Source organism: Branchiostoma lanceolatum, chromosome 3 (genome assembly GCF_035083965.1).
Source record: "Branchiostoma lanceolatum isolate klBraLanc5 chromosome 3, klBraLanc5.hap2, whole genome shotgun sequence".
In the NCBI taxonomy this organism is placed as follows: Eukaryota; Metazoa; Chordata; class Leptocardii; order Amphioxiformes; family Branchiostomatidae; genus Branchiostoma; species Branchiostoma lanceolatum.
In genome coordinates, this window is record NC_089724.1 from 13,726,299 (window position 1) to 13,753,652 (window position 27,354).

At 42.0% G+C, this 27,354-nt stretch overlaps 3 protein-coding genes and 1 long non-coding RNA gene across 7 annotated transcripts in view; all 4 read left to right on the forward strand.

Moving 5' to 3' along the window:
• Positions 1–1,896: 1,896 nt before the first annotated feature.
• Positions 1,897–15,399, forward strand: LOC136430431 (cuticle protein 16.5-like). Of its 4 annotated transcripts, XM_066421037.1 has the most exons (7): positions 1,897–2,034; positions 6,219–6,281; positions 6,583–6,649; positions 7,123–7,184; positions 12,988–13,050; positions 13,326–13,417; positions 14,057–15,399. In XM_066421037.1, the coding sequence occupies exons 1-7, from the start codon at positions 1,912–1,914 to the stop codon at positions 14,130–14,132; spliced, it is 546 nt and encodes a 181-aa protein (XP_066277134.1). In that variant the 5' UTR covers positions 1,897–1,911; the 3' UTR covers positions 14,133–15,399. The 4 variants fall into 4 exon arrangements, with proteins under 4 accessions (XP_066277134.1, XP_066277135.1, XP_066277133.1 ...); XM_066421038.1 differs by lacking the exon at positions 6,219–6,281; XM_066421036.1 differs by lacking the exons at positions 1,897–2,034; positions 6,219–6,281; positions 6,583–6,649; positions 7,123–7,184 and adding exons at positions 11,572–11,736; positions 12,570–12,632 and having other exon boundaries at positions 14,057–14,172; positions 15,066–15,399.
• Positions 15,400–17,731: 2,332 nt separating this feature from the next.
• Positions 17,732–20,754, forward strand: LOC136430433 (metallothionein 20-III-like). Its single transcript, XM_066421039.1, has 4 exons — positions 17,732–17,866; positions 18,404–18,517; positions 20,091–20,148; positions 20,516–20,754. Exons 1-4 carry the CDS (start codon positions 17,839–17,841, stop codon positions 20,568–20,570), a joined length of 255 nt encoding a protein of 84 aa, XP_066277136.1. The 5' UTR covers positions 17,732–17,838; the 3' UTR covers positions 20,571–20,754.
• Positions 20,755–21,940: 1,186 nt separating this feature from the next.
• LOC136430430 (EF-hand calcium-binding domain-containing protein 4B-like) overlaps positions 21,941–27,354 on the forward strand; it is a 42,077-nt gene continuing 36,663 nt past the window's right edge. The window contains exon 1 of the mRNA XM_066421033.1: positions 21,941–22,188. Coding sequence (XP_066277130.1) covers positions 22,166–22,188 — 23 coding nt within the window. The 5' untranslated portion in view covers positions 21,941–22,165. The remainder of the gene's footprint in view (positions 22,189–27,354) is intronic.
• On the forward strand, positions 23,194–23,808 carry LOC136429291 (uncharacterized). Its single transcript, XR_010754728.1, has 2 exons — positions 23,194–23,352; positions 23,486–23,808. It is a non-coding gene; the product is annotated as an uncharacterized lncRNA (long non-coding RNA).

Sequence of the window (27,354 nt, forward strand, 5' to 3'; positions counted from 1 at the left end):
CTTAAGTCTTTGACTTCAGTTGGCCAAGGTGCAAGCTCAAACAAGCCATTGGCTCAGTTCAGGGACCTGGACATAATGAACCTTTGGACACAGAGACCTGAACATGATGAACCTTTGGACACAGAGACCTGAACATGATGAACCTTTGGACACAGAGACCTGGACATAATGAACCTTTGGACACAGACCTGAACATAATGAACCTTTGGACACAGAGACCTGAACATGATGAACCTTTGGACACAGAGACCTGGACATAATGAACCTTTGGACACAGAGACCTGAACATGATGAACCTTTGGACACAGAGACCTGAACATGATGAACCTTTGGACACAGAGACCTGGACATAATGAACCTTTGGACACAGAGACCTGAACATGATGAACCTTTGGACACAGAGACCTGGACATAATGAACCTTTGGAGACAGAGACCTGGACATAATGAACCTTTGGACACAGAGACCTGAACATGATGGACCTTTGGACACAGAGACCTGAACATAATGAACCTTTGGACACAGAGACCTGGACATAATGAACCTTTGGACGCAGAGACCTGAACATGATGGACCTTTGGACACAGAGACCTGGACATAATGAACCTTTGGACACAGAGACCTGAACATGATGAACCTTTGGACGCAGAGACCTGAACATGATGGACCTTTGGACACAGAGACCTGAACATGATGAACCTTTGGACACAGAGACCTGAACATAATGAACCTTTGGACGCAGAGACCTGAACATGATGGACCTTTGGACACAGAGACCTGGACATGATGAACCTTTGGAGACAGAGACCTGAACATGATGAACCTTTGGACACAGAGACCTGAACATCATGAACCTTTGGACGCAGAGACCTGAACATCATGAACCTTTGGACGCAGAGACCTGAACATGATGAACCTTTGGACACAGAGACCTGGACATGATGAACCTTTGGAGACAGAGACCTGAACATGATGAACCTTTGGACACAGAGACCTGAACATGATGAACCTTTGGACACAGAGACCTGAACATAATGAACCTTTGGACACAGAGACCTGAACATGATGAACCTTTGGACGCAGAGACCTGAACATGATGGACCTTTGGACACAGAGACCTGAACATGATGAACCTTTGGACACAGAGACCTGAACATGATGAACCTTTGGACACAGAGACCTGAACATGATGAACCTTTGGACACAGAGACCTGGACATGATGAACCTTTGGACACAGAGACCTGAACATGATGAACCTTTGGACACAGAGACCTGAACATGATGAACCTTTGGACACAGAGACCTGAACATGATGAACCTTTGGACACAGAGACCTGAACATGATGAACCTTTGGACACAGAGACCTGAACATGATGAACCTTTGGACACAGAGACCTGGACATGATGAACCTTTGGACACAGAGACCTGAACATGATGAACCTTTGGACACAGAGACCTGAACTTGAACCTTTGGACTTGATTTGACGTACATGACCTGAATATTATGCAAGTGCTTATAATTATGACGTCAGTTTTGCAAGCATATCTGGGTCACTCAAGTGCAAAATAAACATGTTTTGATCATCATTCCCGCGTCTTGCACACGGCACGTGGGTGGTTTCATAGTACTAACAAGGGGTGTTATAAAATCGTTTTCAACATTGCACCAAGTCTATAAACATTTCATATCGAAATACTTAAGAATTAAGTAGTATGATATTGAAATAAAGATATTAGCACATAATTGTATCTAAATATCCTGATAAGGTATAATTTTTGTAGTACATTCTGTAGTCCACCCCTTTGAGTGGTGTCTTACGGTCGAACCAGGAAAGAGTGCTGTGTGCAAGGTGGTTGTTTTTCAGCTGTCGATGAACGCAACGTGTGCACAATGTGTACACAATCAGTATGATTTATTATAAAGCATGGGGCACTGGACACGTCGTCATTTTCCTGCTACCCCATAGCGCCCTTTGTGTTCGTGAGCATCCCAGACGTTACGAGAAAAGACTGACAAGATGCCAGACCCCTGTAAGTTCTCGTATCGTCATATTTTCAGTGTAGTCACGATAACGACGACGCCTTGAGTTTAAGTTTGAGTTTATTAGGATCCACAAATAGCTTAACAGATACTCTTCCTGACGCCTTAACTGGGGCCTGTATGCCCTTTTCGAAAGGCGTTCGCGTAATCAGGCCTTTCTAGTCTTCGTAATCCGGAGGCAACCGCCAAAAATCAACGTAATTCGTAATCGGTTCATCGGCCGTAACGCGTAATTGGTCGTTTTCATTCTACGTAAAACGTAGTAAGTTACCTTTATGCAACGTAAAACGTAATCTATGAATTACTAGTGAAGCGTAGGCTGATTTCCAGCAAAGTCTCTCAGCAAAGTTGCCCCTCAAAGAGGGCCGATGCATTCCCTTTTTCGTTAGCGTTATGCGCTATTTCAATTCACCGTTAATCGTTGCCGGCCCGCTCTAATTCAACGTCAAGCATTGTCGATATATCAATTGTGAAGCGTTGCTGGTCGTTTCAATTCTACATAGCGCATTATTTGTCCTCCTGATTCAGCGTTAAGCGTTATCGAGTAATTCCTCGTTACGCAGAAATAGCGTTTCAGCGGGTCATGATTTCAAAACTTTCCTGGACCGCCCGAGGATCATCGCGCCTCAGGCGAGAAACATGTCGGGAGGGCGCCGCCCCCAAAATTTAAACTGAATTACTTCTGCATATTTTTCACTCTACCAGCAAAGTTCGCCCCTCAAAATTCAGGAAATTAAGCGTTTCAAGGGATCAAGATTTCAAACCTTTCCCCGGAAGCATGTCGCGCCTCTGTCGAAAAATATTGTCGGGAAGGCCTCGCCCCCTAAAACTCAACCTGAAACTCTTCTGCAATTTTTACATACAGAGATATCATTAAACTTAACTTACATTACCAGCACTTTTTGCCCGTCAAAATGCAAGAAATAGCGTTTCAGGGTGTCAAGATTTCAACATTTTCTCCGGGAGTATCGCGGCGCCAGCAAAAAATATGTCAGGAGGGCGTGATGCCCCTCAAAAATCAAGCTGAAACCACCTTTCTTTTTACAAATAGAGATGTCATTAAACTTAGCTTACTCTTTCAGCAATATTTCCCCCTTAGAATGCAGGAGAGAGCGTTTCAGAGGGTCAAGATTTCAAAATTTTCCGGGTAGTCGCGCCTTCTGTCCGATCATGATTATGAACATATCGCCCCATCATTACGAAAGGTCTTGCCGCCGCCTCTGAATTTAAAAGTTCGGAATAGGCACGCCAGTGAGAATGCATGGCGTACCGTGGTCTTCAGGGATATCTCATTACTTTATACGTAACAGCATCGGCCTGTTTTCAACGTTGTCGGCGATCCTTTGACGTTAACGCCGCCTGAATAGAGTAGCGATACTCCTGAATTTACCGTTAAGCGTTGTCGGCCGGGCTGAATGTAACATTAAGCGTTGCCAGAATGTAACATGCAGACGTCTGTACCCCCATGTACCCTCCTCAAAATGGAAGAAATAGCATTCCATAGGGTTAAAGATTTTAAAATTTGAAACATGCCCCTGGACTCACCTAGAATTGTCACGCCTCGGGCGAAAAATATGTTCTGAGGGCGTCGCCCCCAAATATCAAGCTGAAACCATTGTGTATTTTTCAGTTATAGAGATGCCATAAAACATAGCTCAGTGTACCAGGCAAATTGGGTCCTCAAAATGCAGGACATAACGTTTCAGAGGGTAGATTTCAAAAATTTTATCGGGGTGCATGCCCTCGGACCGACCTCGGATTGTTACACCTTCGGCTAAAAATATGTCGGGAGGGCAAAAAATGTAGCTGAAAGCCTTGTGTACTTATTTTTACTATGAGCGCAAAATGTGCCCCTCAAATGCGTTTGAGCAGATCGAGATTTCACCATTTTCCCGGAGATATTCCCCCGGACGACCCACACCTACAATCGCCGCGCCTCCGACAGAATATATGTCGGTAGGGCGTCGCGCCCATGAAACCCGGCCTTACGTATTTTTTTTTTCAATTATAGAGATGTCTGTGCAGACCGTATGTTGACCACGTCGAGCGCCGAAGGCATCCGAGGGCATGCTTCCCAGGGAAAATTTTAAAATCTTGACCCTCTGAAACGCTATTTTCTTTATTTTGCTGGTAGACTAAGCTATGTTATCTTGCCCCCCCCCCCTACGAAATTCACCTTGCTGTCCTCTTGAGCAGCTAGCCAGTTTAGTAGCCTAGAAAATGCAACGTCACCTACCGACAAAAACACTAATTACAGCCCAAGGAAGTTATGACGTCAATGGTTTATTCGCAATGAATTAATCTGTTGTTCTGGTCACAAGTCTAGCCTGTGTTTACACAAGGAGGTTATATAGACTATATAGTCAATATAACCTTCTTGGTTTACACAATCTCTAGCTGGCGGAGGTTTATGACCCCCCCGGCAAATCACGCGTCTCTCGCCACAAAATTAGCCAATCAGCGGGGAGGGTTTTGCCACGCCCACACGCGGCCCAAACGCGGCACTGATGCGGGATAGCAAGGGAGTATGTCAAATCACGACATAGGAGTACATGCGTGAACATAGTACGTGTGATTTACGATGAAGTACTACAACTTCAATAGTCGCGCACTGCGACTTATGAAGCAGTCAGTTGGTTCGTTCCCCTACTGTCCTGAAGAGAGGGAGATGGAGCAGGCAGACCAACGAAGTGGCTGTCTCCAACTGGACGCGTCCAGAAACGGAGAATAATATGTGCAAAGCTGCTGACATTTATATATATTGAAGATTGTGCTTGCACACAAAACTTGCATTTGTAGCCGTTCAACGAAAGTTTCATTTCATGAAAGGAAGTGGCTGTCTGAAACGTCTGACTGTTTCAAAATTTTATCTAGTTGCTTGAGTAACTATTTTGGCGAAGTGGCTGTCCCTTGTCAATAATCAAAAAAGATTGTTATTGATTAAGCGGTGTAGACCTAGGCGACCCCCTGCCCTTCTAGGGGTCGGTATCCATCGGGCCGGCCGCTAGGAGCGCTATTTAGTCAGGCTCATTTCATTTCATTTATTTATTTAGCCAGCGGACACACTCAAGTCTCTTGACCTATTTTTCAGGCTCCCTGGATACAAATGATTGTTTCTTCGAAAACTCTTTATTCAATATGGAAACTCTTATTACCCTCAGCATGGATAAATTATACTAATTTGCATATGCAAGGAATGCAATTCTTTTAGACAGTTTGAATTTCATCATCACCATCGCCGCTTTCATCTGTCGACGATGCGGACCACCACTGCTATCCAGCGCCTCCCTTCTCACTCACTCCCAAGTCACGGAAGCTCAGTTCCTCCAGGTCTCTCATGACTGTTCTCTCCCATGTGATTTGTTGACCTCCCCTCCTTCTTTTCCGCTGTGGTACCCAGTGCGGCCATCCGCGGGATACGTGTTCTTGGCATTCTTACAACATGTCCCAGCCACCTTATTCGTGCTCTGGCCTCTGCGCACCAGTCTGAGAGTAGACAAACTGGGTTGACCAGTTCCCCTGCGCACTTCCTCGTTGGAAATGTGCTGTTGCCCTCAGGATGGCTCTTAACCACCTCTGATCTGCAACATAAAGAAGTTTTTCTTCTCTTGCTGTCATTTGCCAAGTTTCTGAGCCATAGCGTACTGTCGCAAGCACACACGAGTTGTATATTTGGATTTTGGTTCTGAGCTTAATGTGTCTATCCTTCCATACTCTTTTAAGTTTTGCAAAGTTTGCAGCTCCGAGCCCAATTCTTTTCTTTATTTCCACACTAACATCATTTCCTTTGCTTTCTGTGCTACCTAGGCAGGTAAACTGCGGTACTTCTTGCAAGTCTTCGCCATTTAGCTTCGGTGGAACTGCTCCATCCTGGTTTAATGTCATCACTTTTGTTTTCTCTCATCAGCTCTGGTTTTACTGAAGGCAAATTTCACTTAAAGATTGCAGAATAACTTAGTAACCAGGGTAGATTACAGACATTGGATATCTATCTAGTTATGCAAGATGTAATCTGTATTTCTGTACCCAACATTTTGGCTATGTTCAACAGTGATCACTTTCAGAATCAAAATAGTCTTGGAAGCTTTGACCACTGCATTCCAATTTCTTAATTATGTACATGTATGTTGAAATGTTTGGCGTTCTCTAACCGGCAAAGTTGTATTTCATGCAGGCTGCTCCGCCTGTACTGGATGCTCGTCCTCCTGCAAGGCATGTAACTGTGACTGCTGCAAGTGTAAGTTAGAAATATCATATCAAGGGCAACTACGCATTTCTTTGTGACTATCTCTATATTACATCATATAATCTCTAAAAGAAATATGTATCAAAGTAATGATAATGGAAAGTGCTAGCATCTGGACAAAGGTGACATGCAGGAAGTCATCACTAATCATTAAGAAAAGAACAGTTATGGTTTACGTCTTTTCTATACAGCCAGTATCTGTTTAATCACGATAAGGCACGTTACACAGCTTTCCTCACTCCTCCCAGCTGTCAAAAATGGCCACAACTTTCTGACCAATATACTTTTCCAGGTTGTGCCTCTTGCACTGGCTCCGGCAAATGCAAGTCATATGGATGTGGTTGTGACTGCTGCAAGTGTAAGTTCTATCATCTTATACCTCAGAATTTTATTTTAAAGGTATTAAGCACCTATATTGTGTTTAGTTCTTCTTTACACAATTCCTAGAGCCATAAGAGGAAATTATATGTACATATTCCTTTTAGAAAGTACTAGTACATTTGTGTCTGGTAGAATTTACTTTTTATCGTTTATCTATTGTTGACTTAACATGACAGAACAGCACCAGCAGTGGAGAACCTTTAGTGAGTGAGTGAGTGAGTGAGTGAGTGAGTGAGTGAGTGAGTGAGTGAGTGAGTGAGTGAGTGAGTGAGTGAGTGAGTGAGTGAGTGAGTGAGTGAGTGAGTGAGTGAGTGAGTGAGTAAGTGAGTGAGTGAGTGAGTGAGTGAGCGAGTGACATAACACTGATAGCCACTCTGTCTTGCCCAAAAGTGACCTGGGTACAAGTTGGGAGTATGGCCCTTCCTGTCGGTTGAGTGCACGTTGTGTTCCTCTGTGCCTCGTGTGACGGTTGCAAGTCTGGCTGCACCAGCTGTAGCTGTGACTGCTGCAAGTGAAGGGAAGCAGACTCACAAGTACCACAGGTAAATGGAACAGGCTACTGTATAGTCTTACGTTTGAAAAACCCCTTCATGTAGTCAAAAGGCTGAGTTGCAACTTTTGTCCAGACTAGGGGTGGGTACCGGAGTGGTACAGAACTGGTATTTCTTGCTGGACCATTATGAAAAGAAAAAAAAGGACAAAAAATTGTTAGATGGGTTTTTGGACCGATTAGGAAAATTAACGATACCAGCCAGGTTAGTTAGCCAACACATCTGAGGACTGAAGACTTCTACTAATAATGACGTTTTGTTGTTTCCACAGGAGACTTCAGCAGACTGGCTAGCATGAACGTCAGCAACGCCGTAAACATTACAATACCTCGCTGACATCTTATGTCAGAAGCTTAACTTTTGAATATCTATATTCGTGATAGATCATGCAGGAAAGAATGTCTATTGTGATTTCACAGCATGCATGCATTTTCAAGTTAAATGATCTTTTCTGTTCTTTTAAAAATTACTTCTGAGATAAATCGGTGCTCAAATTGTCATTCAGATGAATTCTAGAATACTCAAATGTAAAGCTGAATATTTTAAACTTCTGGTGATACAGGAATAAAGGAAAGTACACCTGTTTTAAAAGTTAAAAAGGACTATGGTTAATTGAAGCCTTGATGGTGTAACATATATGAAATAGTTTGATTCGGATGTAAGTTACTTAAAGTCTTTGTAAAATACAGCTGCTTTGTCATCACTCATCAGTTTTGTTTACTTTGCTGAATGTGCTCATTTGTAAGGTGTCAAAGAACCGTAGGAACATACTAGTAACGTGCGTGAGGGATTTGTTAACACTGGCTTCTTTTTTAGTCATACGCTAGCAACCATATTATAGACGCTCATGTTAATAATGGCAACTGTTGTGCAGAAAGTATCAAACTTTTTGTTTCAGTAAAGAAATACGAGGTAACAGGTCCTAAAGCATAGGATATATGGGACTGTGCATTAAGCCCCCCTCTCACTGGACCCGCGTCACGCTGGCGGTGTCGCTGCGTCCAAAACTGGATTGTGTTACCATTGACTTTAGAATGGGAATATCATTCAAAACGTACAAGTATGACCAAAAAGACAACAAAACACACAAAGTTTAAAAAGATTCGTTTCTTGTCGATGAATTTTGTTGAGCGCTTTGTCAATTCGATCGGCCGCAGCGAAGCCGCCAGTGTGCCGCGGGTCCAGTGAGAGGGGGGCTTTAGCGCCGTACAGGATTTTCTAGACACGAATTTCTAGTGACTGCACACTGTGGCCGTGCGATGTCCGCAATTACATCCCAATTGCTCTATCATGTACATGTCCTTTAGAAAAATAATTCAGGGAATAACACCCAACTGACTGTAAACTGGTCACCCTGAAAGAATTCTTGACTGCAGACTTGTTTTTTCAAGAAGCTCACAAGGCGATAAATGCAACAGAAGAAATATGATGCCATTCAGACCTTGATACAGACCGACTAAGATTTCTTCCGAAAGGAAATAAAATATTTACTTCTGCGAGCGCGTTTTCCATAAAACGGCGTTGTCAACAAATCGACCGTTAACTGGTCACTTTCATGTGACGTTATCAATGGAAAAGCTAAGGTACTTTGGGAGAATCAGCATATCAATTTTAAGAGGGTTAGTTAATTCTGGGCGCTTAAGCCGGCGTCACAATTCATGCGAGCATCGGCCGATTTTGTAGATCGCCGGAAGCTCGCCGAATTTCACAATCGCCCGAGCTTCGACCGTATTTTTCGCTGAAAACCTGCCCCGTCACAAATTGAACGGAGCTCGGGCGACGTCCGTCAAACACTAATAATCATAAATACCTCATGAGACGGTACCATCTCTTGGACACGGACGAAGTCAGAATCAACTGACCTGGTAACAAGCGCATACTTGGACCAACTTTACTTTCTGAGTTGTGGCAAATCTGTAGGGCATGAGTGAAGTGGACGGCCAAACTGAAAATAATACTATAGACAGGAATTTTGTTATAGACCAATCCAAATACAAGCTCAGGAGCCACAAAGTCAATAGATCAGTCGTTCGACCCCGATCCAAACATTTCCACCAAACGGAAATCGACCGAAGCTCGGGCGAACGCCGTCCGAGCTTCGGCCGACCGTTGGTAAGCCTATCGACGCCCTGCCGACGCCTGGGCGTGCCTCGGCCGACAGACATAGGTCTATAATGACTCCGTGGACTTTCAAATACTAGTAGTCGCTTTGTGGAGGAAAAACTCAGGAAGTCAAGTCAAGCCTCAGAAGTCAAGCCCCAGTTCATTGATATATAAATTGAAACATCCAAAACAATAACAAAAACGAAACAGGTATTGTTTTCGGTGTCCAAATCTCATTGATGATAATTTTTTTCAATGAAAATTCAACTTTGCAACTGAATTGTCTTTCATTAGAAAGGTTTGGCAGCATTCTTTGACAAGATGATATTAGTATTAGTTAATATTACAGTATCATCTATCATCTTATGTCATAAACTAAACTGTCGTTACCTTTTATATATAAACAAGAAGGAGTTCGGCCGGAGCCCGTCCAAGCGCCCATCGATACCAGTACAACGCTCGCCCGAAGCACGCCTTATTTTTCATGAGTCGGCCGGAACACTGACGACGGTCGTCCGATTATTGTACAAAGCCCGTGCGAGGCTCGCACGAGGCCGAAGAGCTCGGGCGACCTCCGGCCGACCAAAAATCGGGTCTAAAATCGTCGGATGCCCGCCCGAATATTGGCCGAGCGCTGGGCGTTGCTCGGGCGAGCTACGGGCAAACTGTTGACGAGCTGTGCGAGTTCAAAAATCGTCGCCGAGGCCTCGCTGAATTTAAGCGCAGCTTCCAGTGACCCGCGAACGTCGGCCGAGCTCCGAAAAATCGCCCGAAGCTCGCAGAATCGCCAGGACGTCGGTCGTACTTCGGCCGAAAATCGCCATTTGGAGCTCGCCGACAAGTCGGCCGAGCTAAATTCTTGATTTGTGACGGGGGCTTTACGACGCCGTTGTTTCTGCTCCGCCGACGCTTTCCAATTGTGTTCGGAACGCGCGAGGCGCCGCGTCATTATTAAATTGTTGTTTATCAGTGACCATTTTCTATACGGATGCTGCACTCCCCTATTTTCACGTCGACAATAAACTACATGTCAAGTAAAAGGTAAGGATTTTGGAAATCAGCACAGAGATTTTCATGAATATTCTAACGCTACATGCTTGCTCTAAGCCAACAAAAATGGCGTAAAATACGCAATGTTCATTAGACACATACATAGCCTCCGCCTAGCCGTGGTTACAGGGCTTACTTTTACTTGCTGTCTTGTATATATTATACGGGCATCATACAAAACAGCAAGTAAAAGTAAGCCCTGGAACAGTCGCCACGGCTAGTCTCCGCCATGCCTTTCCACGGAGGTATGGATCTTAGAATTCGTTAAAAGGGGGAATAAGTCTCCGATAAGGTTAACATTTCCCCCTCCAAAGTGCCTGGCCAATGAAACCCTATGCCATGCAATGCCACGGTGGCCAATTAGCCTGGAGTCCATCCTTGTTAGCTTTGGCCCGCTTCCTAAGATCCGCTTGCCCGGCCAACAGCAATTTGCGGCTAGCGGATCTTGGGGAGCGGACCAAAGATGACAAGGCTGGACTCCAGGCTAGGCCAGAGTCCCCAGGCAAATTACTCCATACGGCCCTGCGTAGTTAGTCTGGTATGTCTGGTAGAGGTCTGATAGAGACTTTACCCCGATTCTTTTACAAGGCATCCACTGTGAGTCCCTTGCCTAGTTATTAAGGATATTCCTAGTGATGCAGAAAAAGACATGACAGAATATGCCGGTGATTATTTGTAAAGAGGATGAGGGATGTTGAACCACATTTCTTATTGGACAACGAAATGAACCAAAGCCGATGGCTCTCCCCGGGACCGCGCCCGGTATGTTTTAAATCCAATCACGCCCTGTGAAACCCCTTACTCATGACGGGTCTAGAACCTTCGATATACTTCAAAACACTCGAAAACAGGAACAACCTCATTTAAAAGCGCTTACGTAAGTTTTGCAAGCTTTTGGTTCACTCAAGTCCGAAATAAACATGTTTTGAATCATTCCCGCGTCTTGCACACGGCACGTGGGTGGTTTCGTATTACTAACAAAGGGGTGTTATTAAATCGTTTTCAACATTGCATCAAGTCTATAAACATTTCATATCAAAATACTTAAGAATTAAGTAGTATGATAATGTAATAAAGATATAAGTTGTATCCAAATATCTTGTTAACGTATGATTTTTGTAGTACACTCTGTAGGCCACCCCTTTGAGCGGTGTCTTACGGTCGAACCAGGAAAGAGTGCTGTGTGCAAGGTGGTTGTTTTTCAGCTGTCGATGAACGCAACGTGTGCACAATGTGTGCACAATCAGTATAAAGCATGGAGCACTGGACACGTCGTCATTTTCCTGCTACGCCACAGCGCATCTTGTCTTCCTGACTATCCCAGACGCTACGAGAAAAGACTGACAAGATGCCAGACCCCTGTAAGTTCTCGTATCGTCATATTTTGTAGTGTAGTCACGATAACGGTGTAGTGACGCCTTAATTTTAGCGAAGCCCGTAATATGTTCGCATTCGCAAATGTTTACGTGTTTGTCGTTAGTCTTAGAGGTTACAGAGAAGTGTAGGTTTTATTTCTGCAGTGCGTGTGACGGTGTTTTGTCCTTGAATTCACCTTGCTGTCCTCTTGAGGGCAGCTACCCAGCTGGGAATTGGTTTAATGGACTAGAAACTGCAACGTCACCTACCGACAAAAACACTTATTACAGCCCAAGGAAGTCTTGACGTCACTGCTTTATTCGCAATGAATCAATCTGCTGTTGTGGTCCCAACTCTAGCCTGTGTTTACGCACTGTCCCGCTGGCGGAGGTTTATGACCCTTTTCCCTTCTCGGGGACGGTATCAATCGGGCCGGCCGCTAGGAGCGCGATTTAGTCAGGCTATGTTCATGATTGTTTCTTCGAAAACTCTTTATCCAATATGCAAAGTTGTATTAGCATATTAAAAAGAAGTTATGATAATTTACATATGCAAGGAATGAAATTCTTTTAGACAGTTTGAATTTCATCAGCTCTGGTTTTACTGAAGGCAAATTTTACTTAGTAACCATGGTAGATTACAGACATTGGATATCTATCTAGTTATGCAAGATGTAATCTGTATTTCTAGACCCAACATTTCGGCTTTGATCGCTTTCAGATTTAGAATAGTCTCCGAAGCTTAACTATTGCATTCCAATTGCTTTATCATGTACATTATGTATGTTGATGTATGTTGGAATGTTTGGCCTTCTCTAACAAAGTTGTATTTCATGCAGGCTGCTCCGCCTGTACTGGATGCTCCACCTCCTGCAAGTCATGTAACTGTGACTGCTGCAAGTGTAAGTTAGAAATATCATAAGGGCAACACATTTCTTTGTGGCTATCTCTGTATTACATCATATAATTTCTAAAAGAAACTCAGAGTAATGATAATGGAATTTTTCAAAATGCTAGAATCTGGACAAAGGTGACATGTAGATACTTTCAGTCATCACTAATAATATTCAATGCATTATGGTGCGGATTTATATTTCTGGCAAATAAAAGTGATAACATTAAAAAAAGAATAGTATTGGTTTATGCCTTTTCTATACAATGTCTATGTTTATCACGGTACTTATATTACACAGCTTTCCTCACTCAACCCAGGTGTAAAAAAATGGGTACAGCTTTCTAACCAATATACTTTTCCAGGTTGTGCCTCTTGCACTGGCTGCAGCCCCAACTGCAACTCATGTGGCTGTGACTGCTGCAAGTGTAAGTATACTGTCATCTTACATCAGAATTTTGTTTTAAAGGTCTTAAGTACCTATATTGTACTATTGTAATGTTCTGTGCACCATTCAGAGAGCCATAAGGGCAAATAAAATGCACATATTCCTTTTAGAAAATACTACATTTGTGTCTGGTAGAAATTTTTATCTGTCATCTATTGTAACATTACAATAGCCACTCCGTCTTGCCCAACAGTGACCTGTATGGGTACAAGATGGGAGTATGTTGGTTTAGTGCACGTTGTGTTCCTGTTTCAGGCTGTGCCTCGTGTGACGGTTGCAAGTCTGGCTGCACCAGCTGTAGCTGTGACTGCTGCAAGTGAAGGGAAGCAGACTCACAAGTACCACAGGTAAATGGAACAGGCTATTGTATAGACTTATGTTTGAAAAACCCCTTCATGTAGTCAAAAGGCTGAGTTGCAAGTTCTGTCCAGACTAGGGGTGGGTACCGGAGTGGTACAGAACTGGTATTTCTTGCTGGACCATAAAAAAACGGACAAAAAAATCGGTACACAGGTTTTGGGACCGATTAAGTAAGTTAACGAAACCTGAGCAAGGGGGTAACACATCTTAGGTTTACCCTTCCAAGAAAATAACAATCTAAGGCCAAAACAGAGCAGATTTACCATTAGACATCATTAATAATCCTTCTACAACTTGACTGATTTCCCATTAGCTCTATGTTGTACAGTCAAACAGGTAAATGATAAGTCTACAGCTGACTACACAAGTAGTTTTGATCCAAAAATATGTTGTACTCCATAGACAGGATGAGGTCCGGACCTGGACCGGATTGTAATTCATACCGGTTAACCCAACCCTAGTCCAGATGATATCGTAAAGGTCCATTTTGTCCTTTATGGTGCATTAGCAGTTAAGAGTACACTGCTGATGGTAAGTTATTCACTGTGATGAAGGTTAGACAAAACTTGAAGAAATCTGATTTTTGACTGAAGACTTGTATTTATGATGGTTTGTTGTTCACACAGGAGACTACAGCGGACTGGCCAGAATGGACATCACCAACACCGTACATTCCAATACCTAGCTGGCATGTTATGTTAGAAGCTTAGCTTTTAATTATCTTATATATTACTATTAGTGATAACGTAATGTTACCATTTAACGTCCGATTTATTCAAAGAGCTATTTATCTTAAAACCGCGCGGACAGAGCCAAATGTTAAACCAATGGGCAGAAATATCAGCTCTTCTAATAAGAAAAATGTATGGTCTGTAAGTTTTTCTCCGCCTGTTTAACGCCGAGCGAGCATGTATTTATACTGGGGTTTATGGTGTAGAATTGTGCTAGGGTAACCCATTATCGTTCACGTCGGTTTTTTCCCTTCTAGCGCTATGCTTGAAGAGCATAGACAAGGAAAAATTGCACAGTAACTGTCGAAAGTAGTCTACAGACAAATGACAGTAAAGTCATAATTTATGTTTGTCCATCCGCTTGCCTGACGCGATGGCAGAATGCAATGTTTGTGTTCTGAATTTCCCCGACATCAGCAGCACGTGGCGTTCACGTGATAAACGCATGGCCATTATGCCATGCCGTGCAAAAATGTATTATCTGAGCGGGGGTCGCTAGGTTGTATCAAACCTTCCTAAAATTGGCAAGGGTTTCAAACCTCGAATCACCATGGTCTGAATATCAAAGAAAGGTTTAATGTCAGCTACGTTTAAAAGATACTAGCTATCGTGTAAGTTAGAAAAAAACATGATGAAATATGCGGTGTCGAATTTCATATGAAATACGTCATGCATGACGCTTCCGTGCAACTTGTTGTTACTGGTTCAGGAGTTTATTCTGTTATGTCGCTGGACGTAAACCTTTTTCATTGTTTTGTATAAAAAGAGAGAGATGGCTAAGGATCATACTTATGACGTTCTTTGTTGCTCATGAGAACAGGCTTCGGCATAATACACCTCGACATGTGGACATGACCCAAATTGGACGTTAACTGCTCCCGCACGTTATTAGGTTATGTTACATTACCTGCTACGCAGTGAAGGATTGATGTCTATTGTGATGGCACAGCATGCATGCATTTTCAAGTTTAAGTATTTTTCTGTCCTTTTAAAAATCCTTTCTGAGATAAAAGGAAATCGGTGTTCAAAATGTTATTCAGATGAATTCTATAATTCTCAAATGTAAAGCTGAATATTTTTAACTTCTGGAGATATAGGAATAAAGGAAGGTACACCTGTTTTGAAAGTTGAAAAGGACTATGGTGAATTGAAGCCTTGATGGTGTAATATATATGGAAGAGTTTGACTCAGATGTACATAGTAAATTTCAGTCTAAACAAAGCTTCTTTGTTATGTCATCACTCATCAGTTTTGTTTACTTTGTTGAGTGTGCACATTTGCAAGGTGTCAAAAGAATCGTAGGAACATATGGTGGATAGCTACCCAATGTGAAGTCATCATAAGTATGAAGCTTGTGTGGGGTAGGGGAAAATTCAGGGGTGCAAGAAGGTGTATGTGTTGGTGGGATCTGTTGTCAAATAGAAAACATTGAAACAGTGATGTCAGGAAACTCATAAATAGTTAAAACATAAAAAGTTTGGAAACTTGAATTTGCTCAATCATTTCTCCATTGATGCATTATAAATTGTATAGTTTAATGTATCTTTGTAAAGCTTATTTATTACCCTTTACAATGTCACTAGACATGGAAGGATCTAAGTGACAATGATACCAAATTTGAACACCAAAACTGACTCTGCAAGTGCAGGGCTCGAAATGCAATTAAGCAATTTGCAATATGCAAGCAATTTGCAAGATTTAAAAGTAAAAATAATATGAACTTGCAATGTTGCAAGTTGAAAATACCGGTGGATCCTGTAAGCACATACCCAGTTGCGTAGTTGCGCCCCGCAAAATAGTGACAAAGTGACTTTTGCTGGAGGAGAAATTAGTTTCTGACTGCTAAACAATAAAGGCTACATAGGTAAATCTGTATTTAGATGTTTAGTCTTCCAATAATGCTATGAAACTTGCTGTGTCAGGCTGAGTATTTACAGCAAAAGCAGTTACAGGTACATACCAACTATAATATTGCAAGTTAATTTTTCAAATTGCAAGTAAAATTTTTGCCAACTTGCAATTTTGCAAGTAACCAAAATAAAGTATTTCGAGCCCTGCAAAACAAGAGTGTCTATATTCCCCTTCCAATAGTGTTTGACAATGGCAGGGGGATTTTGGCACTTTTTTGTTAGCCACCAATTACATCAGTTAGAACTAATATGGTGCTTGTTGTTGCACAAAAGCGTGGTCATAGCAAATGAGGCAAAGGAAAAGATACACTTAGCTTCCAATGATATAACACAAAGTGCTAACCATGGTAAAAACAACAGAAATATGATTAAAGAACATTCAGCACTTTTTTGTACTCACATAAGTAGCCCTGGTGCATAACCCGTGAATGTACGATGGTAATCAATGGAATATCATCGTAAAGGGAAATAAACATGCTTGTAATGCAATGCAATAGATGAAGTATTCATGGAGATATGATCAACCAAAATTAAGTGTCCGCACTTTTCGTGTTTAGTCACATAACCCACATGTACATTGAATGGAGTTTGGTAAGTCCTGTTTGCTTTGCACACCTATATAGTGTTGTTTTTCACTCAGGTGGTGAGTTTGTTTGATTTATGAGTTACCTAAGTGAAAAAACAATGGCCTGTGCACACCACACCCAGAGTCTGGCAACAAGCAGTGTTCGCTGACTAAGCGCTGCTTTGTAAGCAAGACTAAGATCAGTAGATAACCGTGTATCACCAACACCTCTATATATAATAGGGGGCAACAAAACGCCTATTTTAATTTCAATGAAATTACCATAATTTTAGGGTGAAAAGTATCACAAAGAGGAGTGGAAAATTACCAACTGTGTTCAAATGAAGAACAAGGCGTGACCTTAGAAACTGAAGTTTCTACACTTCATCAAGGAAAATTCCCCCCACCATAAAGTCAACATCATAATCATAATCATAGCTTGTCGCTGTTACTCTCCGCCCAGTGCAGTGCAGTTTCTTTGGCTTCTCGAAGGTCTGTGTCTGATATGTTGTAGGGTTTGGGGGTCCTCACCGCAGCTGCAGGCGGCACTGTTGGCGTCTTCCCCCACCGTAGCAGGTTGCCACCTGTCCTGGCGCCACCTTTGCCCTTGCCCGGTTCAGGGCAACCCAGATCCTTCTGGGCATGTCGGTCCCCGAGAGCAGGGACTCGTCAGCATAATAAAGGGTAATAAACAAAGAGAGAAAGGAGTCTAAGGACGGTAAATTGGATTTCCATGAAAATGTTACCTGCTTTGCTACTTAAACTTTCAGCTTCTTCCAAAAGTAACTTTTCTTCACAACAGGTGGGTATGCAGGTGTGACGTCATGCCAACTTCCCTTCGTGACCTCTCACCTTCCTAGCATGCTAGTAAAATGGTTCCACACATTCGATATGAGGGTGTGTGCATACTATAAAAGCCTGTATCAACAGTGCTTCCAATAAGACAAAAAGAAAGTACACTACAAATAAAACACTACTTGTGGGTTCAAGTTAACAAACATGTATTAACACGGGGTTGTTTCTTGAGAAATGATAATGTCACTCTTGCCTCTTCTGCAATTCTGGTATAGTCCAACACATGTGTGTCCATGTGATCAGGGGTGAGCCAGCTGATTCCTTACTGGTTGCAAATACCTGAAGAGTGGACTTCAGCTTCACGTATCCTCCGTTCACAGTCATAGTCAGCTAGAAAGACCACCGGTATGCCTGATCCCTGCAACTGTGCTCAGAGTGAGTATCACGATACATACAAACATCTCCTAAATTCTGGAGTATTTGGTCATTCGTCACCATACCTAATGTTACTTAGCTGAAAAATTATGTCATGTCGTCGGTGTGTTTACTTTGGGGGGCATAAACTTTCAACAGCACCTACTACGTATACGTGCTGTAGAACACGTCGTAGGCATGTCGATAAAGTGCCGAGTCATCGACACTGAGAGTAGTCGCGGCGACTCCTGGAGGGCGCCTTCTGCTCTAATACGTGTATTAATAAGACCCAGTGCTTTACATAGAAAACAGGAAGAAAAGGCCACCCCGTCCAAGAGTCGCCATGCATGGCCCATGGCGCGACCAGGGGGACTGAAACTTAAAGGTTTCGTCCTTTTTCACCCATAACGTTACATGTATTAGGCGAACGTCTTCAATTAGATTTGAAATTGTAGTAAAGTCACTCAACGTAACGTTATAGGTTGTGACGTCAGTCCATACTTCTGCAACCGGACAACAAAACTTCAGATTGATGTTTGTATTACGCTGTGTTGTCAGGCGGTGCGTGCTCCTGTAACGGACTGTGCCAGTGCGGTGATGACTGCCAGTGTGGTGACGGCTGTAAATGTGTCGGCTGCAAACTTCACGGCAACGTCGACGTCGCTCTCACCTGTAAGTACATACCATATCACATTAACATGTATGCACAAACGGTAGCGTCCCTATAACAATTGTCCCATATAGTATGTCCACTTTCTGCATTTTTTTCTCGTAAACACCTCTTTTGATATGCTTATGTCTTTCATATTATTCTGAAAGACAATATACCCACCTCTTAATCCAACCCATCGCGATCTATTTCCAAAGACCATGGATTGTTAACTTTTAATGGCGAGCTTACGTTAATGATAATATTTTTATGTTGCTGCATATAAATGGAATGCGGAGCATGATTATTGAAATTCTTTTTTGAGAAGAGGGGTGTTGTCACGTTGTCGCAAATAAAAACTAAAACGGTTGAACCGACAGTGGACAGGTAGGACATAGAATGCGGAGTAGTAAGTGTCCAGGGTGGCTGCTTTTAGAATAATCCAGAAGACATCATTGTGTCAAAATGGAGAAAATATAAAAAAAAGTATTTAATGCGGAGTAAGGCAGTTTGCAAAACAACGGTTAACGATCGTTTCTAAAAACGTTAAAGTGTATAAGACACCAATGACAAAACAATTAAAACTTTCCATATAAACCACAATAATATTGTTTCATTGCATAGACATTTGCACAACATATGCACCCTTCGGATGTTATTGAACATCGAACCATCAAAACATCATACCTCTAGCTTTTGATTCTTCCCACCAAGTAATTACTAGTACATTAATCAGTGACTTTACCCTTCCTGACGTCATAATGAACATGGCAGCCGGTTTGGAACTTTGCACTGCGGCTCGGAAAGAACATTCCTTACAGAAGCAAGCAAACTAAATGTTGGACCTTAATGTGTTTTAATAAAATGTAATCACGATAATTAAGCACTGTTTTCTCATCAAATAATAATTTTCACAAGCCGTGATGCAAGGTTCCGAACCAGCTGCCGTGTTCATTGTGACGTCATGAGGCTAGGGGTAAAGTCACTGATTAATGTAATTACCTGATGGGGAGATGAGAGAAGAACCAAGAGCTTGAAGTATGGTTTCTGCCGGTTCAATGTTAAATAACATCAGATGGGTGTGTATGTATTTGTTTTAAACTTGTATATTCATTGAATGATAATAAGAATACTTGTATGTTGTATTTTGGTGTCATAAACACTTTTGTATCATTTGCATTACGACCAAATTCTTGATGACAGAAAAGGGGCAGTTGTCAACAGACAATGAGGGAAAATTGAAGTCAAATTAACAGTTGCTCAAATGGGTACATGTTAGCTGATTAGTATACCCAGGGTGGCTATTAAGTATCCCCATTTCACGATTAACATTTCCCCGATTTTGACAATATTACCTGGTAGTAAGTTCACCACCAAGAGTGGTCGATTCCATGGCTGTGGAAGTCAACAATCCACGTACGGTCTTTGGATATATATACACCTCTAGCCAACCATGCCATTTTACCCAAGCACACTCAGCTCTACCCCAGAGTCCAGAGCATGACATATCGACAGTGAATGCTTTGTTTTTCACATATTGCAGAGTCTTGAGTTCGTACCTTAGCATGATGTGTAAATCCTTTTGTTATTTCGCAGGTTGTGGCACCTGCACGGGGATAGGGAAGAACTGTGCCTGTGGATGCTCGTGTTGCCAGTAAGGGACAGTTCTATCATCAGTCGGTTTTTAAGAATTCGTTACCCACTACCTCAGCTAACTTGCAAATACACATTCTAGACAATGGGTGTTTGTATCAGAGTTCTGTCTATTCAGACTTTTGTATGCAAGGCAAACATGGTTCACGACACAATGAATGTGCTGGTGAATTAATTTTCTACTAGAATAAACACTTGACTAGTGAAAAACACAGAAAACGTGTGATGCCCGACTGTAATCCGCTGAAAGTGTTTATAAACATCTCAAATCTTGCATAGGTCTATCACTATCTTTGAAGATTGAATCCTTCAAATCCAAGAAAAGTGCGAATTAGTTACTGAAACATGCTCAAATATTTACGTTTCAGGCCCGACGTTCCAGCCGTGACCGTGTTGACAACGCCTCCAGCGGCTCACCTGTAAATTGCAGGTCGTAAAACCCCATATAACATGGTCTGCCTTGTGGAATGACGTCATGTAGTGTTGTAATCTGTTCGTTACATTTGTAGTTCTCATGTCACTTCTCACGTTTCACTGCTAAATGAAACTTTTACAAAACCATTGTAAAAGAATTTTCTGAATAAAGAAACGTAGTTTTGTTTTAAAATGTCTCCAAATTCAGTATCACTGCCTCAGTTACGTTGTTGTTTCCGCATGAGGGAGCTCCTAACGTTATGCATGTATGGCGAATATCATCTTTACTTTACAAATTTACGTCGATACGAAGAATACTTTTAAATAATTCAACATAGAAATAAGCCACATTTAGCGGATACGCACGTTGCTGTCAGAACATAAGTGCTTCCTTGCGACTTAATCCAATTGGCCCCGATAATGCGCCAACATTAGCCAGTTCTGGAATGCTATGGCGGCACAAACATTATTATGGGCGCCATTTTTATGGGCGATAAGACTTATAAACACGTTATCTTGCTGCAATCTTACAAGGAGGAGACACTGGAATGTCGTGTCTCTTGTTTAGGAAATTGACAATTTGGTCAACAACATAGGCAATGGGGATGGAAACATTATGATATTATAGGCTCGATGAATATACAGTTTTTATATGTAATATCTTAACAGTCTAACCTTGAAATGAATTGTTTCGTACTAATGTATATATAGAAATCATTGTGCTATGCAGAGACACGCCCTCACACCATCTGACCTTTACCTTTTGTAAGCTGTGTGTGTTTGATAATGTTAATATCACAATCAGCTACAACACCAGCAGTACGCGTGAGGCTACATATCGCGCGAGAACGTTCCGTTTGCCGGGTTGCTAGACCCCGGGTGTACGTGTGAGATAAGGTATCGGCCATATAGCATCAAGTATTCTGGGTCGAATGAGAATGGCTACGGGTTTATCTGATTAATTCTATTTCAAATGCGTCTCCTGGCCGTTCACAGACAAAATGCAAACATTCAAATTAACGTTACCGCAGCACTATTTCTTTTTAGATCCAAGGAATGATGCTTTAATTCTTTAAGCGTACCATTTTCTAACGTTATAGACAAGGGTGGTGGCAAACAAACGTGTCAAAGAGTTGTGTATGAAAAAACACCCCATCGATTTTCTTTAGCACTTCAACTTTAGGAGGGGGTTTGATGTGTGTTCGTACTCTCCACGATTTCTGTCCCATTTTAGTACATAGTCTATATTTGTAATGGCAATTTCACTTTAGGATATTTCTGCACCATCTTTTGACTGACAGCCAACTTGTGAATGAGAGTGATAAATAACTGCACCCCACTAAGCCTTCATTATGGGACATACCAGGCCAGCCAATAAACACGCCGCGTGGTGAGATCCCGGAGCAGTAGCAGTACAGGGACGGATGGAACCTTCCACAGAACGCTCCTTACCGGCAAGAGCAGGTCACTCTTATGTCGTCCCGTCTTGGTGGTGCCTTAATTGTCCTTTCGGGAGTAAATTACAGAGTTCGTGATCCCCTCTCTCACATCCTTGCTCCTCAGGATCTAGGAAGGGACACCTACCGCGCTGAAAGGACGCTGACATGTTCGGAAAGATGTTCCAAAGGTGAGTTGCCCGAAATAGCGCTCTTTGACAAGTGGATCCGGCGTTGACGTCGGCAGATTGTAGATGGTTGATAGAAAATTAGCTCTTTGAAAAGGGACACTTCGCCAATTTAAGTCTTAAAGTCACTTACTACCAAGGTTGCTTCTTGGAAACGCTATTGAAGCACGAGCTATGCCTGACGACTGCGGATGTCGGAATGAATGATACTCATTACAGTAGGAGGAAGCAGATTTTGAATAGGCGACAGAGGGATCGCCGTTATTTTAACCTGATCGTTAACGAAAATAAGTTGTGCTTTCAGAGTGAACGAAAGGTTGGGGCAGATAATGGAGGGCTATTACTATAGTTAATACTGGAGTATATAGTTGGAATACGTCATTGTAGGTCTTGGCGGATGTTGGAGTGCATGAATAGTCCTCATTACGGCAATGGGCCTCAGTCAAAAGTATAAATTTTAATTGGCGGAAATGGAGTTAGGATCCGCCAATGTGCATGCAGCGAGTAGCCTTGTCTGTAGTCTCAGTGGAAAATGTTTTCAATGATAGTTACTATGGAGCAATGCCTTCGACGTACAGAGACGTAGAATACATACATCTGAGAAAACTGTTCTGACCTCCCACCTGGACACTATAACGATATACCCTTACCAGTCAACATGACTCCCTGATACAGCACAATTGCTGTAGCTATTCTCCAAGCAGATGTTTGGCTCCGATACAAAATCTAACACCCTCGGTTGGGCGTGCGTGGGACGCGTATTGCCAGGTCATATCTTTTCCGACAACGTTATCATTATCATTCTCCTTGCTTTCTTCCCTCTCTGAACACCGGGCTCGCTACGGTCGATTGACCTTTCAGGAGAACGCTAAGTGGAGGTCACCGTCAGGACTATTCATTATAGACAAACAAGTCCGGGAGAAATTGCTCTACCCGGATTGAGGAGCATGCCTGTTGCCATAATACAACCTGGCACTGACTGCATTTGGAACGTCTTTGGACTGTTTCTCTCTGTAAGGCCACAGCAAGTAATTTTTATGGATGACATCAGCGCGCTCATTAATTTTCGCCTGATTTCGAAATAAAAAACAAGAAATTTCATTGCCCTCCGACGGTGGTCAACATGCCAAAAATTGGCAAATATGTCGTAAACGTTGACAGTCTAGGGTGTTTAATTGCAGATGAATACCCAGTGTAGTTCCTGTCCATGATGGTATGACATTAGCTGTTTTCTGCGTTTGTTCTAGTTAATTGAGCTGTATACACATCTTCAAGAACAGTTTAATGTTGACAGTCTAAGGTGTTTCATTGCATATGAATACCCAGTGTAGTTTCTGCCCATGATGGTATAATAACAAGCTGTTTTCTGCATTTGTTCTAGCAAGGACATTATATAAATAATGGGGGGGGGGTCTAGTTAATTGAGCTGTATTGCCAGTGTAGTTGCTTCAGATGATGGTACAACAAGCTCGTTTCTGTATTTGTTGTAGTTAGTCTATTGCGATGTATTCACATCTACAAGGACATGTTTACCCTTAAGGCCTTGAATCAAGGACTTGTATATTATATATGAAACCTCATTGGTTGAATACAGGAATAAAAGACCTGTTGGTCATGATATCATATATTTCGTTGCCTCAATTCTTGTTTAAGAAAATTTTGATCTCAAAATTTGAAAATATAGGAATCTTGTTTTTTTGGGCCCGCCTTGTTTTTTTTTCGCCCTATCTCATTAATTTGGGGGTTTGCGGAGGATGTCATCCATAGAATTTACTTGCTGTGGCCTAACGTTCAAAATTGAAATAAAATGCCTATTGATATGTAGGGTGCCTTGCGTCTTCAGTTTTAAGATCTGAACTTAACAAGAGAAATGGATGTGAAATGTCCGAAACAGTTATCTCGTCAAACTGGCTAACATCATGATTCTCCTATACACTGTTTATCAAGAAAAACGTCCTAAATCTATCTTTTCTATACTATCAATGTTCTATGGAAGGGGAATTATATTTCGAGGGTAAGAAATAACTTAAGTTTATTTCTACTTAACTTCAATGTAAAATTGTTGTGTCCTATGTAATGAGGGCTATATTGGGTGTCCTACGTATACCTCAGTCTTACAACGTGCGCCTTCATGCAGTGAAGACTGGAACAACGCTTGTTTAAATTCTGGCAATGGCATAGAATGGAATGTGAATATGAATGGAATGAGTGTGTACAATATAATATCATCATTGCATTTTGGTTCTCCAGAGTGTATTGTGCTGTTATAATTTGAAGTTAAGTAAAGTAAAATAATGGACATAGAAGTATCCTCGTTTCTTGCTGTCAGGCACTATATGGGTACCCCTTTCCTAAGATTTGGCCATTCCCCTCTATTAACTCGAAAGACCCGTTTCAATTCCTAAAAGTACCTCTGGGGGGCCGGTTATTTGACAAGCGGGCTGCCCGAAGCGCGATTTAATCAGGCGAGGAGTAAGGCACTAAGTCGCAGCCGACTGGGCTTGATTTTGTTATGGTGGGATAAATCACCGCGTCTGTCTAGAACGACGCGGTTACACAACTGCTCAGGCGATTTGTGAGCGTCCTTGTAGAAGACCGTTAATTCATCCAAAGCAATTATCTCCATCTTATCTCCTAGACGAGAGACATCCCCCAGCAGACTTGTCACCTGTAACAGAGGCAGCATTAATCCCATTCGAACAGCGGTCCATCATTTTCCTAATCGAAGCTCTCAAAACAAATGCAGTGAATATCATTTCAAAACAAATGCAGTGAGTATTCTCTCTTCATAAATCACTCCTAGAATATTTAACATCTTTACTGTAACTGCAATAACCGTGAGAAAAGAGCATCCATTTGCCAACATAATGCATTGCAAGTCACTGCATTTGCTTTCCTCCGGTGCTACATGGACATACATGATGATGATGATGATGAGTATCTCTCATTGACAATCACCCTCACGCTCAGTCTGTCCTGATGTAGGCGGCGATGGGCGATTCCTATGCTTCCAGCTTAAAAGACGTGGATCAGAATCGTTAGATATGCTCAATTGCCACATACTGTAGATATCCTTTAAGAGATCCAATATGCGTGCAGAACGATGAGTGGGTTTCATTTCTTGCCGTTTTTCATGTACAACCTTGCTATGAAGGTGTTGACGGCTTCTATGTGAAGTGCAGATTCACTAAGAGAATACAAATTGTGTGTTGTGTGCCCCTTACTTGCTGATTGTGTCCCCGGCCTTTATTATTGTACGGTGTTCGCCATGGACATACCTTGTATAACAGATCTAGTGCGGCATATATCTACTTTGTTTGACAACTCCAAGTTGAGCCTACCTGAGGTAGAATATTCCAACGCTCTGACCCGCTAAATGTGTTCTCTCACCCTACCATATAACATGACTTGTATCGATTGACATGTCATAAAACACCCAGGCAGTGTAAGAGCACTTTTATTGCCCCACTTGTTGCAGTCTATTGAGTTACACTGAGCTTCTCAAGTTGTAGTTCTCGTTGTGTTGCATTAGATCTGATAGAAGCCAACTTTTTAATTGTGGCACAGGGCTGAATATTTGAACTACATGTACTATGAACTCTTCATGGAAACTTAATTTCCACACCTATGAAAGGTTATAATACGGTCATAAACCACAGCCACGCATCATTGTGTAGGAATATTATGGACTTCTAAGTCAACCTATTCTATAAATGATACATGTATACAGCTGTATATATGTGTGTATGTATTTGTTTTGTTTCTTTCTTTCTTTTAACATGGAGCCAATGCCATCACAAAATTGTTTATGATATGAACGAGACAAAATAGGTATCACACAAAGACAGTAAACGTTACAATGCAGTCTTTCTACCATTATGAGACGGGGCATAAGTAGGACGATCCATGTACATTAGGATCCCTTGTTATTTTCTACGAGAAGCATCTCCCGGACATGCACAGGTTTACGAAAATTGCACATCCTCACCTATTTATGAGCCTTCAATTGCAGCTACAATGTGCCGGTTTGATCTCACTAGATTAGGACCTTTCTTCATGGAGTTGCTGGTGAAATCCGATTTACGCTTTTATATTTTCGGGAGGCCATTAGCAAATATCATTAGTATTGACCGACTTGCTGGGCGCCTTTCTGCGAAAAGCCACTTTGGATCCCAGATACGTGGCTAAAATACCAACTTAGCTCAGTTAATAAAGATGCAGAACCGATTAACAGGTTAAGATATAGACCTAGAATAAAGGTATATCAATTTCTGTATTGAAAGAATTGTGAAAATGTTCAGATCAGTTTCTGTAGTTCAAAGGTAGCTATAGGGGAGGCCTAATTGACAATGCGTGTCCAAAGATGCTAAGAAAGCCTGGGCATCCAGATCCAGATAAATTGGCAATGTCATTCAAAATCAATGGGAGTTAATAATAGTGTAGATCATCAACATGGTGATTGGGCAAAATAATACTCTATGGCTGACACATGCACATGGCTGGTTGGTTGGTTGGTTGGTTGGTTGGTCGGTCGGTCGGTCGGTCGGTCGATTGGTTGGTTGGTTGGTTGGTTGGTCGGTCGGTCGGTCGATTGGCTGGTTGGTTGGTTGGTTGGTTGGTTGGTTGGTTGGTTGGTTGGTTAGATGGTTGGGTAGATGGTTGGCTGGTTGGCTGGTTGGTTGGTTGGTTGGTTGGTTGGTTGGTTAGATGGTTGGGTAGATGGTTGGTTGGTTGGTTGGTTGGTTGGTTGGTTGGTTGGTTGGTTGGTTGGTTAGATGGTTGGTTAGATGGTTGGTTGGTTTTGTTTGTTGTCGATAAAAAAAGGTATTGGCTGCCTGGTAACAATAAACAATAAATAAATAATAAGAAATACATAATTAACAATAAACAATAAACAATACAAACGTCTCCACTACATTTGAACAGTTTGTGCAATTCAAATGATATGCTTGTATCGTGTGCAAAACATGCTATTCCATCAACTGATGTTTTCTGTTACATAAAGACGGAATTTCCATTTACGTAGCATGAAGTTAAGACGGTGCAGCTTGATACACTTGAGATTTAATTAGGTTTTGTCGCACGAACGTCATAAAGGACAAGGCGGACTAACATTTCCCCTGAACTTCCCGGTGACAGAGTGATAACAATCGGTCAGGTCCGCCAAGA

Coding starts and splice junctions, on each gene's coding strand:
- LOC136430433 (XM_066421039.1), top strand. CDS start 17,839: ATGCCTGATCCCTGCAACTGTGCTCAGA. Junction 17,867..18,403: donor TCCCTGCAACTGTGCTCAGA/GTGAGTATCACG, acceptor CTGTGTTGTCAG/GCGGTGCGTGCTCCTGTAAC. Junction 18,518..20,090: donor CGTCGACGTCGCTCTCACCT/GTAAGTACATAC, acceptor GTTATTTCGCAG/GTTGTGGCACCTGCACGGGG.
- LOC136430431 (XM_066421037.1), top strand. CDS start 1,912: ATGATTTATTATAAAGCATGGGGCACTGGACACGTCGTCATTTTCCTG. Junction 7,185..12,987: donor TAGCTGTGACTGCTGCAAGT/GAAGGGAAGCAG, acceptor ATACTTTTCCAG/GTTGTGCCTCTTGCACTGGC. Junction 13,418..14,056: donor CAGACTCACAAGTACCACAG/GTAAATGGAACA, acceptor TTGTTCACACAG/GAGACTACAGCGGACTGGCC.